Source organism: Heterocephalus glaber, unplaced genomic scaffold (genome assembly GCF_053883595.1).
Source record: "Heterocephalus glaber isolate CG9 unplaced genomic scaffold, H.glaber_assembly_v1.0 deba00001737, whole genome shotgun sequence".
NCBI lineage: Eukaryota > Metazoa > Chordata > Mammalia > Rodentia > Bathyergidae > Heterocephalus > Heterocephalus glaber.
In genome coordinates this window covers 1675054-1695000 of record NW_028258445.1, presented here as the reverse complement: position 1 = coordinate 1695000, position 19947 = coordinate 1675054, and the positions used below count along the sequence as shown (strand labels likewise).

The following is a 19947-nucleotide window of genomic DNA, read 5'->3' as shown; positions in this document are numbered from 1 at the left end:
TTAAAACTTAGAGTAGATTCCTTTTGATTTCTGTTCTCCCCCAGCTAAAAGATGAAAGAGATGTCTAATTGGAGGCCATTGTCTCCATTCTTGTAGCAAGCTGTTTAACTATTTTGTGCTTCATTTTTTGAAGTTCCTACTTATGACGACTACACAAAATACCCTTTCATTAGATGGTTACAGTAAATCCTCAAAGAGCCACTGTTTTTAACTACAAAATGATTCTGTCTCAGAAAGCTTACACGAACATAACATGCCGTATTTACTGTGAATTTATACATTACCTAGCACTTGAATAGTAGTTAATTATTAGAATAAATCCTTTTAATATCATTTTAATTTCTGCTTTACAGCTCTGTCTTTCTTTAGAAATGCCATGAAACACAATGACTCTAAAAATTTTAAGAAAGTCATATTATATATATTCTTTGGGGTTCTTTTTTAATGAAAATAACAATTTTACTGAACAAAAATTTGCATACTGTACAATTTACAAAATGAAGGTGTATGATTCAGTTCATTTTAGCATCTGACAGAGCTGCGCATCCTGATCAGTCAGGTGTGATCATTCTGGTCATCCCCAAGCAGAAGGCTACCACTCCCATCACCTCCTCATCGCTCCCTCTATCTAGGCAGCCTCTGCAGACTCTCCACCTGCATGGATTTCCCTATTCTGCAAATTAATTAATTGACATACTTATTTTTATTCAAAATGGCCCATGCTCATGCAACAATAAAGGTCTTAACGTATCCAAAGGACGAAACTCTGCAAGGTGAGCTCTAACACCACCCTGGAGTGAAACTAGAAACAGACGGCAGGAACATACTTCAAATATAAATTTTTCTCTTTCTCTTTTCCTATTACCTCTTTTTTCATACTTTATATATTTATTTACCTATATACTAACTCTTTAATCTAAGAAACATCTGTTCCATCATTTAGCTGAGGGAGGATAGAAAGCTGAAGAGATCTACTTAGTCTAAACAAAGACCATAAATCCCAATACCTTTGAAGTCGTACTTTCTAACAACTTCTGCTCTTATAATAAAACCTCCCCTACATGAAAATGTTAACATACACATAAAGGGCTCTTTGTTTTTCCAGGAAGTTTTTTTTAACAATTAGAGCTATTGCCTAAAATATAAGAAACATGGTTAAATACTTTTACACTAGTATAAGAAACTTTGAAAACATGAATTGAAAGAAATACTTTCTAATTAAAGATGTTTTCAAATAATTATAACCATCAGGGAAATCTAATTAAAAAAATTAATTGTTGCATTTTAAATAATTTTATAATCTAAACGTTTGTCTTCTTGGCATTGTAATATATATGATCAAGATTTTCTCATCAAAGTGACAGTTTTATTATTTCTAAGAAATATATTATAGAATTATGCATATGTAATTATGAATTACAAACATGATAACTATATGACTGAGGAAAACCTAGGTCAAGTAGTAGGAACGCACCTAGTCAGACTAATTCAGCAGGTCCATTTCAACACTATCAGCTAAAATAATATTTTTCTGGTTCAATAGAAAATCAGTTTTTATTTGAGTGAAGATTTTTAATCTGAAAACAATGCTGTGAAAACTTTTAAATATTTAAGAGAAAATAAGTTCATTTTTTTCAAGGGCCCAGAAAAAAACCAATATATCTGTGATAAAATCAGTAAGATCATTAGGTTAAATGATGTCACATATTTTACCTGGTTTCATTCTGCTGCACACTGTATATGAGCAGATTTCTCTTTTATTGCTCAAAATACAGGTGATCTTATTGAATCTAGATCTTACTTACCTCCAGAAGATAAAGTGTGGGCCAGAGGGGAGAAAGTATGAAAACACACACAGACATAGAAGCTGGCTCCCAGTTTCCAATGCTGTTTAAGATCTATCTTCTTCAGAAGGTGAATGAAGCTCTTAGCTTTCAAAGGACATTCACCTTCCCCAAATAGTTTTAGACGCACTAGTTCATGACGCTAGAAAACAAGACTATGTATGTTCTCTTTGAATGTTCACTTAGCCACAATAAAAGCTTAGGTAGATTTCCCAAGCGCAGTAAGTTACAATACCTGCTGCAACATGAAAATTTAAACACACTTTCAACTTCGCTTCCACTCATTTATCACATTTGACACACAAGTCAACAGCCTTTTTCAAAGCACTAGTTAAGCTTGACTGAGAAAATACCATTTTTCTTTTTTCCTGCAGTAGAAGCTTATGAATTAAAAACTCAGGCCAGAGGAAGAATTGGGAAGTAAAGTAGCAGAAAAACATGCATCCAGGCCACCCTGGGCTAAAGAGACAATTTAGGGGGTTAAAGTGGCTTATCATCTTTGTAATCTATGCTTCCTAATCCTAAGGCTTCAAATACATATAAACTTTGTTAAAGCAAGTACTGGGAGAATAATATTATATCACAAATTCTCCAAACACTACACAGAACTGCTAGAGGAGAGAGAGGAGGAAGGAAGGAAACAGAGGAAGGAAGGAGAGAAAGAAAGAGCGAGAGATAGAGGGAGAAAGAAAGAGAAAGAGAGGAAGGAAGGAATTGAGGAAGGAAGAAAGAAAGAAAGAAAGAAAGAAAGAAAGAGAAGCAAGCATATGATTATGTTCCAAGGCATATTTTTATTAGCTTAACTATAATATTAAGAAGTTTTGCTCTACAAATTATTGGTAATATAGAACTCAGCCTTTCGGTTCTTTTTTCCTTTATATAATTACTGCCTGAGACAGGGTGTGTACATTAGTTTGTCTTTCTAAAGAACAAAGAATTTGACCACACAGCTAGTCAAAATCATGATTTCTAGAGCAAATTTCACTAATATTCTAAGTTTCACTAAGAAAGATAATACTGACATTAAGAATTATGGTCACATTTTACTTTGTTAGTCTTTCATTCTTTTAAGTTATTCAATCCAAGGATATTGTGTTATTGTAACACAATCCAAGGGTGGTCTTTCTAAGATGAATGTGGTAACACTGTGATATGTTTATTCTGGGGAAAATCTGTTTCAGTGTCTAATTAGAAGCTTTTAAAAGTTTTACTCCTGTTCCCTTGTACAATGATTCTCAAGAGGGGAGTTGGTTTTGTCTATATAGATGTTATGCCACACCTGCATTTTAGTTTATGTAAAGTTCCAAAAATATACACTGCTGTGCTCACACTTACTCTATGCTTAAAAAGTTAATAGTTTTGGCAAACTCCAAAAGGCTTCAATTTGCAAAGTGTTAAATGAATATTTGAAAGATATGGTGCAGCTCTGGATGCTTTTAAATGCGTGTCAGCCTCAGGCCAAATCTTTGAGAAACAGGCAGAGAAATTTAGGGATAAAGATGTGGCTGGAAGGTAGGATTTTAGGCTAGAATCCAGAAATCAGCTGTCACAAAAGTAGATCTGAGCTTAGAAACGTTTTGCTCACTGCCCCTGCTTCTTACAGATGCACATGATAATCTATTTCACATTTGCCAACAAAAGCTCTATTCATGGGTGTTTCAGCCAGTGTTGCTGATCTTCACCTTCCTGTTCCTAAGTGGGAGGGAGGGGAAGTGTTGTTGGTAGGTTATTCATCAAGTTATTCATCAAGATCAAATCTCTTAGATGTGTAACAGCATTCAGCATCTGGACAGGATTCAGCTGCCCATGCACTTGAACAGGCATTTCAAATTTTTCCAAAAGGAAACCCAGTCTGCAGGCATGGCAAAATACCAGAGTGCTGCAAGTCTGAACCTGACCCGCTGAGATTAAAGCTCATCATCCAAAGGGCTGCAAATCTGTGCTGGAAAAGGCAGGAGTCGGGTTTCTTTCTGACAAGATTTAGAACGAGTCTGGGGCCATCTCCCCTCCTGAGCAGCTCCAATTAACGAAACACTGTTCCTTCCACGCCTTCTCCAGGCCATCATTACTTTCTATAGAATGACTCTGCATTCATTTCAAGGCTGTGACAGACTGAAACAAATTTTTTGAGCCATCCTGTTATTCCTATTGCCTTTCCATTTGTGTCTGATAGGAATGCTTGGCATTTCTAAGTTTCCTAGGAAACCCAGCTAACCTTCTTGAAAGCTCAGCTAACATTAATGGCAATTTCTTTATCGCATGGATTTAGATTTAGTCATCAGTACTTTCACTCTTAAAATGAGATTTTTCCTGTTTGGCCAAAAGTGATAATTTCAAAAGCAAATTTATCTGAAGAAAAGCTATCATGGTGTGATTTCCTTTAGGTCATCATTTTCTTGCTATAAACTCTACCTTGGAAACATCTCACTTTATTTTTCTGTCTATCCATTGCTATTTTACACATTGAGAACTTTCTAGGCTTAGGAAATATAAATGAATGCATCTGTCACCATGGGAGAAAGAATGCTAATGATTTTTATAGAGCCTCCCCACCTTCCAGTCCCAAATCTTGCTTCACAGCTATGATAATTCCCCTTGAATCTATAAATCAGTGTGCTCCAAAGGTAGACTAGAGTAAGCAATGATTCTTACAAAATGGAATAAAATTCATCAACATGCTATTTCAGAAGATTAAAAATGACTGGAACTTTCAGAAGTATCTCTTAAATTACCAAGCCCACTGGGTCACAGTTAAGGGACTCCTTTTGTCTCTATTCTCCTTTAATATATAAATAAGCTCAAATGATAAGAAAGGGGATTATTTAAATACATACATCACTGAAGAATTTTAAACTCTCCTATTTAGAAGTTGAGGCAGATGAATCTGAAACGTTAGTTGCTAAAATATGAAACAAGGGTCTAATCTGAAGAGGAGCTTACCTTTGGATTTTCTTCCAAACACGAAAGCCTTGCCCAGGAGCTGCCAAGAGGGCCTGTACAGATCTTCCAGGTCCAGCTGCCACCTGTCCGGCTCGAGATAGCGAATGAGTTCTTCCAAGGTACTGAAGGCCGAGATGGCATTATTGAGCAGCTCCAGGGGCAAAGCCGAAGGGGGCAACACCGAAGGACTCCCCACCTCTGCAACTTGCTGAAAGCAGAGCGAATCCTCTGTTAATTACTATAAAACTGACAGTGTGTTCCTGCCATAATTACTCACCAACGTGGGCAAGGGTGAGAACACATGGGAAGCAAAGCTGCATTGAACTCAACTAGGCAGAATTATTGTGCAACGATTTTCACACAGATGAACTCTGATAGGTTTTCTGTGAAATCACATGAAAAAGATCTTAATTTCCATTACTATGTACCACGCATCTAGATATCTTCTGCACATTGAAAGCCGTTTTCACGATTCAATTACAGATACACAATGGAAAATGTAATACAATTGTCCTAATTTTTCTTTTACTCTATTTTTCAATATTCCCCATTCTGGAAAATGGCTTGAAACTCAGTGCCACATGAATTAAAATATTAAGATAAAATAACTCATGAGAACTAGAATAAATTATGGGTGATAAGTCTTTGACACTGGTGAATAACTTTTTAGTGAAGATAGAAAATGCCTAAACCATAAATGATCAACCTGATAAATTTGTCTTCATTTTTTTTAACAAAAGACTTATTAAGATTAAGAGATTGGAGGAGAGCGAGGGGGAAACACTTTGCCAAACTACATACATGACTGTCACAAGATTAGCATGCAGAACACACCAATCAGGAGAAGATAATTCCATAGGGGGGAATAATGAGCAGACTTTGAGACAAGAAGCTTGAAACTATGCTAAAAATATAAGAATATGCTTAATAAATAGAATATGCAGAAATCTAAATAATAAGAAAACAGGCTAACTTTCATTACCCCATGCAAAACAAAAATGAGGTATTGATTCACATACGAAAAAGGAGGCACCACTTCAGAGATGAGATCATAGTGAATTTACGGTGGACAGGGGGACGCAGTGGCCTGGCACTCCTGAGCTCTGCCTGCAGAAGAGTGAGCAAGACACCAGCCATTGGGCAGGCAGAGGGCGCCAGTGTGCACTGGGCACTGGGGTTCCGGGCCTCTCGTGCCCCTGGAATGAGCCTGGAGATGCACAGCCTTTCAGGTGTGCACTGGAAGTGTGCAAAGGCAGGAATCGCAGCCTTGTGTGAGAGAGAGATGCCGTGGAAGCAACTACACGGGCCAGGGTGGGGTGGATTAGACCACCCAAGACTAAATGGCAGGCCCCAGTAAGTCACAGACTTCAGTCACAGCAAGGGCTTTTGAAACTCAGTAAGAACTACCCTTTCCCAGTTTCCAACGTGTAGAGAGACGAGTGACAGACTTAAAACTGAAACAGGCAAGAAGAAATACAGAAAAAAAAGCATAAAATAAAGCATTTATGGTTGTTGATGTTCATTTATAGCAGTGTTTATAATGATAAAATTCTAGCTGGAAATTAAATGTCTAATAATGGAATAATTCATTTTGCTATCCAAAAAGTTAAATAGTGCACAGCCATTAAAAATGAGATCACCAGAAAGTTTTACTAACAAAAGGTGATGAAAATCTACAAATACTTAATAGTTTAAGATAAATGCACAAACATACATTTTTAACAAACCATGATCCTAATATGCATAAACTAAAACAAAATAAAAAGACCCAAAGTTTCTACAAAGATTGCTTATCTAAGGTTTAAACCACAATGCATGATTTTCTTTATCATATTTTCAATGTTTCCATAGTAACTATGAGTTCCTTTTAGAAGTCAGATTACAATAACATTTCTTATAATAAAACACTATCACAGCAGCTCTTCCTTCTCTTTACTTGGCGAGACCCTAAAACCATGCCCCAGGCTTAGTTCGAACCTTGTCTGCTTGCCTTGAAACTTTCCCTCCTGTCTTTCTGCTCTGCGTAACTGGGGTTCAGCCACCTGAAAGAAGACATCGCCCATCAGGTGACGGATGTGAGCATTTGCACCTGGAGGATAAAACCCCAATCCCTTACCCAACGTCCAGGGCCCCAAATGCGACCTCCACTCACCTTCTCATGCAATCCTCTACTCGCCCAAGCCAGGCAGATCCCTTCCCAGTCAGCCTGGCCTCGTTTCTAACCACACACAGATGCATCTGAGTCTCTGTGTCTTCACCCACGCCACACGCTGTCCTGCCTTCCCCATGCACAAAAGACTCCACCTGGTCGATCCACGTAATAGATCGTCATCATTTATCATGGCCTGTAAAACATTCACCCATCCAGGAGGCTATCCACGGAAGCAGGGCCACTGCTGGCTATGCGTGGTGGTCATGTCCACCCGAAAGAGCCACTCTCTGCACTGCTCAAGGCCTCTGGTCTGAAGCGAAGGAAGCAAGGAGCGCCCTTCCATGGGACGCACGGCTCTGGCAGGGGCTCTGGTTTCCCAGGACAGAGTCCTCCTGGGCACTGGGGATGTTCCTCCTGCGCGTGGTCAGGAGAAACGTGTGCGCTAGCTTTGGGACAGCAGCGACTCACTTCATTCTTATTTGGAAGGCTCAATTTCATAATCTTAAAGACCTGGCTAAAATATTAAGACCAAGAAATTTTCTAATTATGTTATAATGTTCATTCTACTGACTAGATTGCTAAACTTTTGAAGAGCAGAAACTAAGTACTGTGATTTTTATAATTGTTTGTGAAACACAAAATTGCTTTAGCACAGAGTACATGATGATTGCTAACTGTATAACAGATGCAAATAAGCAATGTTTAATAAATATTTACATCTTCGATTTACCCAAACTGGCTTATATTCAGTTTTATAATATGAGAAAGTTGATACAAATTTTTTCACAAATTTAAAAAAAAATTAGCTGAAGTGTATATAACTTTATAAACTGAAAATCAGGAGGTCAGGAATCCTCAAAAAATAACTGAAGCCAGACTCAGTGTTTTGCACCTGTAATCCTAGCACTCTGGGAAACTGAGGCAGGATTATTGCAAATCAGAGCTCAGCCTGGGCAATTTAGCAACTTAGTTAAAATCAAAAGTTAAAAAAAAAAAAGGCTGGAGATCTAGCTTGGGACAAAGGTCCTAAGATCTGCATACCACAAAAAAAGGAGTATCTGAGCATGACTCATGATTATGATGAGAGAGAACATACCGAAACCTTTCCAATCTGCATGCCGAAAGTAAACACTTGTTAGAAAAGTCACACACAAAGTATACATTACTCAAGTGTTGCACTGCAAGTGTACATTGTAGGCATGATCAACAATGGTTATTTAGGCTCTTTTCAATTAGACTGGGAACCAACGATCAGTTGTTGCACTCGGCTTCCACGTCTGTTGGAAACTCACTGAATCAACAATTCCTCATGAAACAATAAAGAGCTACAACCGAAACCAACTGTTACTGAGATAAAACCTAAGAGATTAATAAAAAAAAGTGACTCAAAATGATCCCGTAATACTGAGCATACAAAGCATGTCCACTTTTCGTTCAGTGAGGTGTCAGCCAGGTACCCTTCTCTTCACCTGGGACAAAGCTGGGAGGAAAGCCTCTCGTCGCCTGTCATTGGATGTATAGATTGGTTGGGGTCAGGAAACCTCCAAGCCTCGAAATACTTAAATTTAGTTAATCTCAAGGAAATTCCCAGGTCTCCACACATCTGTCTCTGTTCCTCATCCTGGGCCCTCACCAGAGAAAATTCCCTTCCCGTTCAACACATCATCCCAGACTCAGAAAATAAATCTCTGGACAGACTGGACAGAAAAGGGGAGGCTGTGCTACTTAAAATGCTTGTCATGACTATTACCTCACCCACTGGTTCAAAGAACTTCCAACTTGTTCACTGTCCAGGTTCTGCTTTTCTGGGTTGGTTGCATCCATTTGAGGGACATGCAGGGGACAATGGAAACAAAATGTTACAGGAAAAAGTGTCTTCGAAATTGTTATTTTCCCATTGCAAAATGCCATATTGGGGGCAGACTCATGGCTTTTTCTCCTGTACTAAACATGAGGGAAATGCTAACAGTATCTTTGATATTTAAAATCCTTGAATCTGGCTGTTAAATTAGTTAAAAAATATTTATACTTGATGCCTTGACTTGAATTGGATTTTCATATTCCCTACTTCCTATCTTTTATGCTTGTAAAGGCAGACACTTGGAAGTTCTGAGCTGCCACAAGACGACACAGTGGGAGATGGGAGATGGCGATAGAAAGCAGAAATTCTTGGTGTGGTGTGACGATCAGGCCCCGGCCCTGCCCCGGTGAGGACAGGGAAGCCCTGCTGCCCCTGCCTCGTCAGGAGTCAGGAGCCAGGAGCTCTGCAGGTTGGGGAAGAGACTCAGGTCCAATACTCTGCCTCAGTTTCGTCCTTGCAAAACATGGCAGCTAAGCTAAGTGACCTTGCAGTTTCTTCTGGACTTTGACTCTTCCACTTGAATATCGTATGTAACGTCAGATGCCAGGGTCGGCAGAATGATCCGGAGTGGTTCAAAAGTACAGTATGCTGCTTGTGTCTATGATGAGGCAAAGCTCTGGTGTTCCATGGGTTTCTCTTCTAGTCATCCCTGTTGCTTTAGATTGTCAGGGAATTTGGGGACACTGTTGTACGTGGTGCAACAAACACCCTGCATCGAGATACCTGTTTGTTCAAGTGTCTTCATAAGAGGAGGAAATCTGAGCACAGACTTGGCCCCCAGGGCTCTGAAAACACAGGAGAAGGCAGGGTACATGAGCCAGGGGGTGCTTCAGAAGAGGCCGAAGGTGCCGACACAGACCTCACTGCACCATCGAACACTGAGAAAATGAACTGCTGCAGTGTGAGCCAGCCCGCCTGTGGAGGCTGTAAGGCAGCCCTGGACCATCAGTATGTGTCATCATCAGCCCTTGACTTGTGATCTCCCGTAGAAGCAAATAAGGGTTAATATACCTGTTCATCAGATCATTTAACAAACATTTACTTAAAAACCTATGAGGTGAGGACTGTGAAGAAAGCAGTCCAAAAGCCTTGGCCCTCTGCAGCTCATCCTTTCCAAACCAGATAGTTAGATCCTAGGAGAGATTCTTCTCTGGCCAAAATAAAAGCAAACTGAAAATTTTCGACTGTGAGTCATGTAAGTAACCAAACACGTATCATACAAATCCTGGTGAGTTCAGACCATAAAAGTGAACTTGTTATGAAAGAATACTACAAAACAAATACATTTCCACTTTTATGGCTGAAAAGTAACTGGCAGCCCGGGCGGCCAGACAAAACAATGTTCATGTGCACCGAGTCAGCGCGCCGAGCTAGCTGAGCGAGGACCTCTAGTTTGGCTGCCAGAGTGAGATTCCTTTGGACTCCTCCATGTGCCTTTGGACAGTCAGCATCTTAATATTTATTACGGCTACCGCAAGTATATTATGCCTTTCATATTATCTTTCCCTTCTTTGTTCAGAAAGAGAAAAGCTGACTTCCTGTTTGGAACAGTACAATCTGAACTGCTTATAATTTCAAAGCTAAAAGTTACCGATTTCAAAAAACAAGAGATTGCCATATTGTTAGGATTTTTGTGGTGTGTGCAATTGTAAAAATACAACATTTACAATGGACTTTCTTTTGACGAATACACAAATGTTTACCTCAAGTAGCATAGCAACCAGTGCAGAACTTGAAGGGCCTGCAGTGATTTATGTTACAGCTCTTTCAGTGAATTGCATGCTGCATACTTCAAACTGATAAGGCTTTTACTCCATTCATACCTAACAAGGTTTCAGGAATGCAGATGAGGTTTTATTGCTGTAGTTAAAAATAATCAGGTGCTGTAAGAGAAGAAAAAATAAATGCACAAAACCCAGGTGCTGTGGTGCTGGAGTGTAGTCCCAGCTGTAGTACCTGGAGGCTGAGGCAGGAGGAGTCCTTGTGCCCAGGAGTTCAGGCCCACCTGGCCACACAGCAGGACTCTGACTCCAAATAAAAGGTTTGGTGAGTTGGGGATGTAGTTTAGTGTACAGACCAAATTCAGTCCTCCCCACTCCTGTGTAATCAAGGTCACCCCTTCCAGGTGTCTGCAGGCTCCTTTGCGTGATGTCAAGCTGACATACTGTACACAGGTCTGACTTCAAGAGATTAAAAAGCAGAAGGGCATGCAGACAAAACTGCCTGCCAGGAGCAACTGACAGGAGGGTGTGCAAAGACACAAAAATGCCCTGGAATGATTCATTCCCCCAAGCTTGCTTCTTTGTCTTCCCCTCATTCTTATCTGAATTCATCCAAAAAGTTATCTGGGGTATGTTTTATAATTATTTTTAAGCCAGTAAAGAAAGGAAAATGCTTGCATTCCTACTGAAGAACAGTTGTTTTAACACCGTGTGGGTAGTGGAGATTATATACTTAAGTGAGAAACCCTAGGGAAGGTGGCCAGTTGTATTCACATCAAGTCTTCCTAAGGAGAGGATCTTATTAACATAGCACAGCAATCGAAGCAAAGCTGACAAAGCTATATAATCACTCACAGTGACAGGCCAGGGTAGAAAGCAAACGGGAGAATCATCTAGTAACTAAGAGCAATAAATTCAAGGAACCTGAAGCTGACCTTCAAAGGCTATGCGTTTCATGGTTTCAACCCTAAGGAGCAGCAGGATTCTGCTTGAACCCATATATGTGGAAAGAGATGACAAGTTGTGCCAAAAAATGTTGTCTTGTGTAGAAATAATACTCATGTTTGCAAGTACAGCTTCTTACTAACTTGATGGACAGAGCAACTGCACAGGGATCAATTTTCCCATCAGCATGCAACCTGAGAACTGCCAGGATCTGCCTGTTGTTATAAAGTGAGACACTATTATTCCCAAAGCCTCCTCACCTAAAGCATCAGCATGGGATAAAGAAAGAATTCCACCCCAGTGTCTGCACTGTAGGGTTGAAGATCTCAACAGAAGTCAATGCTTTGCCACATGTGGAGCAGGCTGCTGGCTGGTGAGGTAGCAACAACATGTGGTTTCCACATTTGTAGGGAAAACTGTGTTATAAGTCACAATTCATATTGTGAACTAGGATTGCATGAGACAACTAAATGATATAATCTCAAGAGAATTTCCCCCAGTGGCATTTGTGAGGGGCCAAAATCTGAAATTTTTTTCCACCAAGATTTGAAAAGTTATTGCCCTCAATCAAAAAAATGTGACGGCCCATAACAAGCTAAAAGAACATCCAGGCGCTTCGTGTGCATGACAATAAAGTATCACGCGGCCTTTCCTGACATCACTGTCTTGAAAGTTCAAGGAGTTGCTTTCTGATCATATTCAAGAAATGATTAATTGTAAGGAAATTTAAATGAAAGAGATTGCGAACATTCAATAGAAAAGCACAGGCTCACTGCTAGACTTGAAGTGTTATGTACCTGAAGCTAGAATCCCCAAAGACACCATCTTGCTGGTATTTCTCAAGTGTAAGATGAACTCAGTGAGCCACTGGAGTCATCATTTGGGGACATCTGTGGATGTTCTGGGGAGCTTGGTGCAGAAGTGGTGGCCACAGGGATAAACATTCTCAGACCGACCTTCAGCAAGCTTCATAGTCGGATACAACACTAAACCTCCCATGATTTTGTATGGGATTTATTATGGGTAGGAAATGATATGGTTCTTCATTTTTGAAAGGCTCAACAGTAGGAAGAATGTAGGTAGCTGAAAATCAGACAGGAATAAAAAAAAAAGTCCCTCAGGGAATTACCAATGGAAATAGCTAGTAGTGAATGTTACCAGCACTTGCACTTGGCTGAATCCAAAGGCCCAGGCCCATTTTCTCAGTCTCCATCCTGTTGGCCTCACGGTGGCAAGCAGTTTCCCACACACTGTGCTCTGCACCTTTTCTTCCTCCCCCGGCAGGTGCTCCACTTCAGCGCCATTCACTGGCTCCTCCTGGCCACCTGCCTCTCCGTGCGGGGCTGTCTCAAGCTCATGGCTTGCGCCTCTTCTCTGTGCTGTGTACACTCTTGGCTTTGGTGTCCCCTGTGGTTTCAAAGCATTCCACATGATCCACGTGCTGTGTTTCAGTTTTGTTTTGGTTGAGTTCTACTGTATTTGAATATTACTGTAGTTTGTTTTTCCTCTTGCATTGTTCTTCTTTGCGTGGTTTTAGTTTTTTGTATGTGTGTGTGTTTGATAATAAAGTTATTTAATAAAAAAAAACCCTTTATTTTATCATTCTATATTCACAGTGGAATCTGAGGGAGGAATATGAATATGAATGTGTGTGTGTGTGTGTGTGTGTGTGTGTGTGTGTTCCATCAACCTCTGCTTCCCCAGGCTTTTACTGAAAGCTATGGTTCATCCTCCTTGTCACACCTCTGGGTGGAAGTGCTCACCAGCCTACAGCCCAGCGCTGGTGCTGCCCTCCTCATGTTGGGCAGCTGTTCACAGCAGCCAGGGAAGTTACCTGGGGACACTTCACTGATGTGCGTGTGTCTGCAGGAACAAGTGGCCGGCACCACCTGCTCAGGGACAGAAGTATAAGGATCAAGTAAAACAGTACAGTTGAAAACTTTTTAAGGTACTGAGGATTGGTCCCAGTGTCTTCACACTGGGCTGTGTCCCCTTCTCTTTTAATCTTTTTCTTTAAATTCTAGGTCAGGATCTTGCTACGCTGCTGAGTCGCCCAGGCTGGGCTCCAATTTATGATCTTCCTATCTCAGCTGCTTGTGAAAATCTTAATAAAACACTAACTACTGTATATACTTAGGAATTATTAGACACATTATTACACACCTATTATTAGACACAATTATTGTCTACTTAGTTATCTAAATCATACCATTTCAGCAGAAATGATGACTCAAAGTCAATTCATTCTTTATTTTGGTCTGTGCTGTATGAGGTGGCATCGTCTGTGGTCCGTGTCAGTGACATCTGTGGCTAGCATTCCTGCCACACTGACGCAGCCAAACAGAGTTGTCCTGCTTACAAGGAAAATCTCTAGGAAAACTTCCTTCTCTGTTCAGAGAGATTTATATCCAGTGTCTGTTCTGGAGAGAAGGAGTCAGCATTTGACAATAGTAAGTTCCGGAAATTAACATCTACCTACGCTTATCGCTATGAAGAGCTCTACATTATGAAACTTTCAAACAGTACTATTTTTAGTTAACATCTTCTTCATTAGTTTTCTGAATTTGTATTCCTTTCCTTTATGGTCCTTATATGAAATAAAACAAAATCCTCACAAAAACGTAGGATTTCACTGGTCAGGCTCACTTTGCATCTGTTACCTTAACTACTGTGTACACTATTGTATCACTTTTTTTTTGGTATTGGGGATCGAACTCGGGTCCTTGCGCCTGCAAGGCAGGTGGTGGAACCACTGAGCTAAATCCCTGGCCCCACACTACTGTATTTTTAAAATGTCTATAAAGCAACTAGGCAGCATGCGTTCTCATTTCAACAATGGAGGGATGGTGGCAAGTGAGTTATTTTTGTCAAACTGTAGCTCATTTCCATATTTTAAATCACTCTGTGATATTCCTAGTATGCTTATCAGCCTTCAATGTTTGTCCACAGATCTCAACACCTCCAAAAAACAAAAACAGAAATAATTTTTTGTTCTTCCATCATAGTCTTTCATGTCACTCAGTGCATTAAAGTAAACTTGTACCACGTGGTGAGAATTTGGGCAGGTCAAGAAAATCACCCACAGCGACAAAGAACTCACACAGAGTACTTGTGTGAAACACTGGTGGAATGGCCGCAAACACACCTGAGTCTTTGCTATTTGGGACTGACATAAGTGAGACGTGGCTTTAAAGGCAGGGACAGATAAAGAGTTAAGTCCCTCAACCTTACTTTTGCTCTGTTATGTCTTCTATGATAATGAAGGTGAGCGACACAGCCAGCGTGAGTTTCTTCTCTCTGACAGCCAAACTGGGGTCATTCAGTAGGTGAGGGCCCAGCAGAGTAAGATGCCCAAGTCCACAACAGCCCTGGCTCGGCTTCTAAGAGTCATCAAGGGGAGAAGGACCTAGAAAGAGGTGTGCACTCTCAGCTAGAGCTCGGAGAACCAGAGGGCGCTTGTTACGCGGATTGGGGTGGGGAGATGCACTTCGGATGTCTGCAAGGACCAGGGCTGGGGAGAAGGGTGCTGGGCGGGGGGGGGGGCAGAGGGAGGCACAGGCGCTGCAAAAAGTGGGCGGGGCTCAGTACAAGGCCACTGTGTGCTGACTGTGGGTGCACGGATTGCTAGGTGGCACAAGAGTCAAAGGAGAGTTTGGAAAGGTGACCGTCACTGAAGTGTGTGTCTTTGGCTTTCTCTTTCCGTCCTTTAGCTCTAGGCTGGGCGTCTAGTGGGCTTTGGAATCCGAGCTTTGCTCGTGCTGTTGCCTTTGCCCAGTGATTACATTTCTCCCACTGCCACAGAGAGAACCGTCACTCAGCAATAGGGACTCAGCTCCGAAGGAGGTTTCCCCTAGAGGACTCTTTCTTTCTGCTCTAGGCTGGTTGCTGCTTCTGAGCTCACCTCATTCTCTTCCTCTGTGGCACCAAGCTGAATTGAAATTGTTGCACATCTCCCTCCCACATCCTGCAAGCCTTTTACTGGGCAGGGACTCAATCTTATGTCATCCGGATGATTTTTTATCTGCTGTGGTTTTTAGGATCTGGCAGAAAAATATTAGTGAAATGCTGAAGAAAAGTATGTTTTATAAACTGACTGATCACCATGACTGAGAAAAAAGAAACGAAGAGAAAGTGTCCCAGTGACAGAGCCAATGGGAATTGTTAGAGGATGGGGTGGGAGTGAGGGAGACAAATGTGTGATATCTAAGGTTTCTAGCTGGAAAGGATGGGTTGATGGCCACAGTGTACTATCCAACAGAGGTGGAAATGGCAAAAGTGGAAGAAGGAAAGGGTACAGGTTGGGTCGTTTTTAGTACAGAAATGGTAGAATGTCGACAGGGACAACTGCAAAGGCCTCCACGGCACAGAACAGAGAGGACTGAGCAGAGCAGAATGTAATAGTCACCAACATCATGAGGATTAGGAAATGCCTTAGAATAGGAACACGGTATTGAGGAAACATCTTTGTCTCCCTTATCCTGACCCTGACCAGTGGGAGGAAGTGGAGGATCAGCTCTGCCAGCCGATGGTGACGGGGCTGGTAGGAGGAGGACCAAGAATTCCCAACAGGATTTAGCAATGTCTGTTCACTGGAGCCCTGAACAAGTGGGATTTGGGCAGGATGACAGGTGTAAGTTTAGAAAAGAGTGAGAGGAGGACAACTGGGGAGATCAAGAACAAAAGAACTTCTCTCAGGAGTTGCTGGGAAGGACAGCAAAGAACACCACTGGCAGCTGCATGGAGATGAGTGGTCAAGAGAAGCATTTTTATTTTAAGACTGCATAAATGATAGTAAGTTTGTATGCTGAGAGGACGGAAGCAAGCAAAAGGTAAGAAGGAGAGGGAGAACAGGCTGAAGAAGACAAAGGGAAGGAAGAGGGTGAAGAGAGGGGAGGAGAAAAAAGAAAAACGGAAAGAGAAGAACAAGGAAGGCACCAGAGTTGACCCAAGAGGAGAGCAAGGAGCCGAGGGAGGCGGGCAGAGAGAATGGGGGCCTTGTGGGAGCCCTTTTCTGACCCTTCACATTCTCTTAGTGAAGCCAGAAGCAAGATTAGCATGAGAGAGAGGAAGAAGGAAAGGAAGGTAGAGGTTGAAAGAAAGCAAAGAATGTGGAAAGCCATAGTACCAGACAGTAGAAAGAGGAGAGACAAAGAAACTATAGAATGACTGTCCGGCGGCTCCCAGAACATTTGACAGCAAAGTGAATGTCCGTTCCTTTAGAGTCACGAGAGGGTTTCAATCACGGACCCTGCGTTGGGTGGGGTGGGCTATTTCCAGAGTTATGGCCAGTTGTTTCCAGAGTTTCCTAAATCCAGAGTGTGGGCTTGGGTGCTAGGAGCAGAGAGAGAGCCAGGGGAAATGTGGAGCGGAGGAGGCGCTGAAGTGGAAGTCTGAGAGGATGCCGCAGGCCACCTGTGACGTACAGAATGTTCTTGCCAGGGCCTGTAAAGACTTGGTTGTGAGAGATTAAAAGGGACTCTAACATTCTATTTCAGAGATTTTTAAAAGATAAATTGATACAAAGAGTTTGTTATAACTAAAGAGCTGAATTTCACTATCAGAAACAAGGGCCACTAATCTATGTGAGTTGCACACTGGACTAATTTTCTTTCCAGTGAATTCAAAAAGTTTCCTCCTATTTAATGTGAAAAAAATGCCAAAATTAAAATTCTAACTTTAATCATGTCCTAATCAGCTCACCAAAAAAAGTGTTAGTTGGAAGAATTAAGTTCATGAAGGGCTTGAAGCTTGTAAACAGCATGGTTTCCAAGAAATCCCAGTTTCAAAGAAGACAGTGTAAGTCTGGTTAATTACCAGTGTCCATGCAAGAAACATTCCATTCTAAAGACTTTTCAGAAATGATTGCTCTAACACATCACCCTCACCAGATCATTGGACTGACTGGTTTCTGGTGATTTTATGAAGATCATTATAGAAATTAATATGCATGAGTACCAGGAATAGTGTGGGTTTTTATGCACAAACCAGATGCAGTTCTAGCTTTTGTTTTTGCTGTTCACCACCTAGGAAGTGCTTAGTTCTGTTCTTGGGATTTACAGAATTATATCACTGTTGACACTGGGCTGACCTCTTTCTTTGATAATCAGAGGATGGTATAATCTTGAATCAATTGGGAAAAACAAAATACTTTAGTTTTATTGAGGCTACAAATTGAAAGCATTTATTTCCTGCATTAGCCAGACTGACTGAAGGCATAAAATGTAATATTGTTCTCTTTAATCAAATAGAAAACACAAGAAGAAAAAAACTAAGAATTTTAAGCAGCTTCCAGCAAAAAGAAATTGTTCTCATTTTACTAAACAGCGATGTACAAAATAAAGTGAGGGCTATAATTCTTCACTTGTAAATGCTGCACTCTACCATTGTACGTGATGCATACTTTTGTTATGAGTACAGCTTTGTGATATACATGATGATCATGTCCATTCTGGGGAGGTGGTCCACGTACACGGCACATCTTAAATTCTTTTTATGCCCCCTTCCTCTTCTCCCTCAGTCCCCTGTCCATTTGCAAACCATCTATCTCCCCGTTTTCTTTCATCTACCTTTTATTTTGCTCTTTATTTATACTTTGGGTTTCTTATATAAGAGAAACCATTTGATATTTAAGCTTGTGTGATTATTTCACTTAACATTACAATTTCAAGATGTGTCCATTTTCTTACAAGCACTCAAATTTATCCTTCTTTGTAGAAGAGTAGTTCTCCATTGTGACTAAATACTACATTTTCTTATTCACTCATCTGTTGACGGATATAGATGGCACTTTCAATATTTAACTATTATGAATTGTGTTGCTATAAACATGGGTGTGCATGTATCACTGCAATATGATGTATTTAACTCTTTGGGGAAGACACTTAGAAAGCAAATAGCTGGATTCAATGGAATTTCTGGTTTTTTGAGGAATTTCCATACTGGTTGTATTGGTTTCTACAGTGGTTGTATTAGTGTGCAGTCCCATGAAAAATGCAGATGGCTTCTTTTTCCCCGCAGCCACACCAGCATTCATTATTTGATTTCTTGATGATAGGTATTCTTTCTAGATGAGGTGGAATGTCAGTGTTGTTTTAACTGGCATTTCCTGATGGCTACTGATGGGAAACATTTCTTTCAGGTGATTATTGGCCATTTATACTTCTTCTGAGAAACGTCTGTTCATTTCATTGTTGTTTTACTTGGAGGGGACTCATTTTTTATGTTCTTTATATATTCTAGATGTTGTCCTTTTTTGCCAATACTATTCAAACTCTTTAATGAAACCGAAAGAGAAAGAGTATTTCCAAACTCCTTCCTGGAAGCCAGCATCACTCTGTTGCAAAACCAGAAGACTCTACTTTAAAAAACAAAAAGCTTATATAAAGCTTTCAAGGGACAAAAGACTCGGGTGGACCACAATGATCTATGAAAACCATGTTTAAAGACTGGTTAAGAACATATTTTTTGAAATACCAGCCAGAAAGCTACGATGTGCATGCAACTGTGTACCCAAGTGCATGCACACGACATGTATGGACACATACACGTGTACACACACGTACACACACATGCACACACACCATCCATGGCCACAAAAGCTGCTCTAGCTGAAAGCTGGGTCACTTGAGCCATGGCTGACAAAACCACGACACAGCAGCTGACAGTGTATCGAATGCAGAAGTGAAGAATTCAAGGGGCATCACTGAAAACTGGAGAGGATACTTTTGATCCAACACAGAATCACAGAAGGAACATGAACTTTTCAGTCAGAAGACCTATGCATAGACCCTGGATCTTTGCTGTGGTATGTGTTTGTATAATCACTGGCAAATCACTTATTTTCTCTGTGTTTGAGTATTTACCTAGATGTCAAAGGTAATGATATATAACAATCTACTTACTGGTTTGTTTTGAAACTAGAACAAAATGATGTATATAAGTATACCTTATACACAAGCGTGCATTATGAGTAATAGGGAAAGTCATAAAATTACTACATATAGTGCTAGAGGAAAAGATTAGGGTTAGCAAGACGGACTGGAGAACAAAGACGTTTTGCTTAATACAGGAAAGAAAATTTTAAAAGCAATATTTGTTAAGAATGGGGTGACCTCAAGAGGTAAGAGTCGTTGGATTCACAAATCTTATGCCCAAATCAGGAAGTCATTTTCCTTTCAGAGAAAGGGGGACTGTGAATCAAATAAAAACATGAACAAATAAAGGCCACTTCCAATTTCAAAATTTTATGAATTTGGATGGAATAAAAATATTTCAGTATTAGCAGTACAAAATGGACCTTCTCTCCTACGCTGGCCACAAGAATCTGCTGCTAAACTGATTGCAAATTCTACCCATTCCAAATTTTCTAAATAAAATATTACCTGGATGATGTAAACACAGGGATTTACCATGACCCATTAAATGGCAGTGCCTGAGAAAGTCCCATGTCATTTGAAAGGCACAAAACAAACTCAGGCACAGTGA

The 19947-nt window shown here is 40.6% G+C and overlaps 1 protein-coding gene across 4 annotated transcripts in view; it reads right to left on the bottom strand.

The window, feature by feature from the left end:
• Window positions 1–19947, bottom strand: part of Pdgfc (platelet derived growth factor C) — a 178177-nt gene that overhangs the window by 9161 nt on the left and 149069 nt on the right. For all 4 annotated transcript variants that reach the window (XM_004868546.4, XM_087200289.1, XM_087200287.1 and 1 more), the window contains one exon: window positions 4785–4992. In XM_004868546.4, the coding sequence (XP_004868603.1) occupies window positions 4785–4992 (208 nt within the window). The remainder of the gene's footprint in view (window positions 1–4784; window positions 4993–19947) is intronic.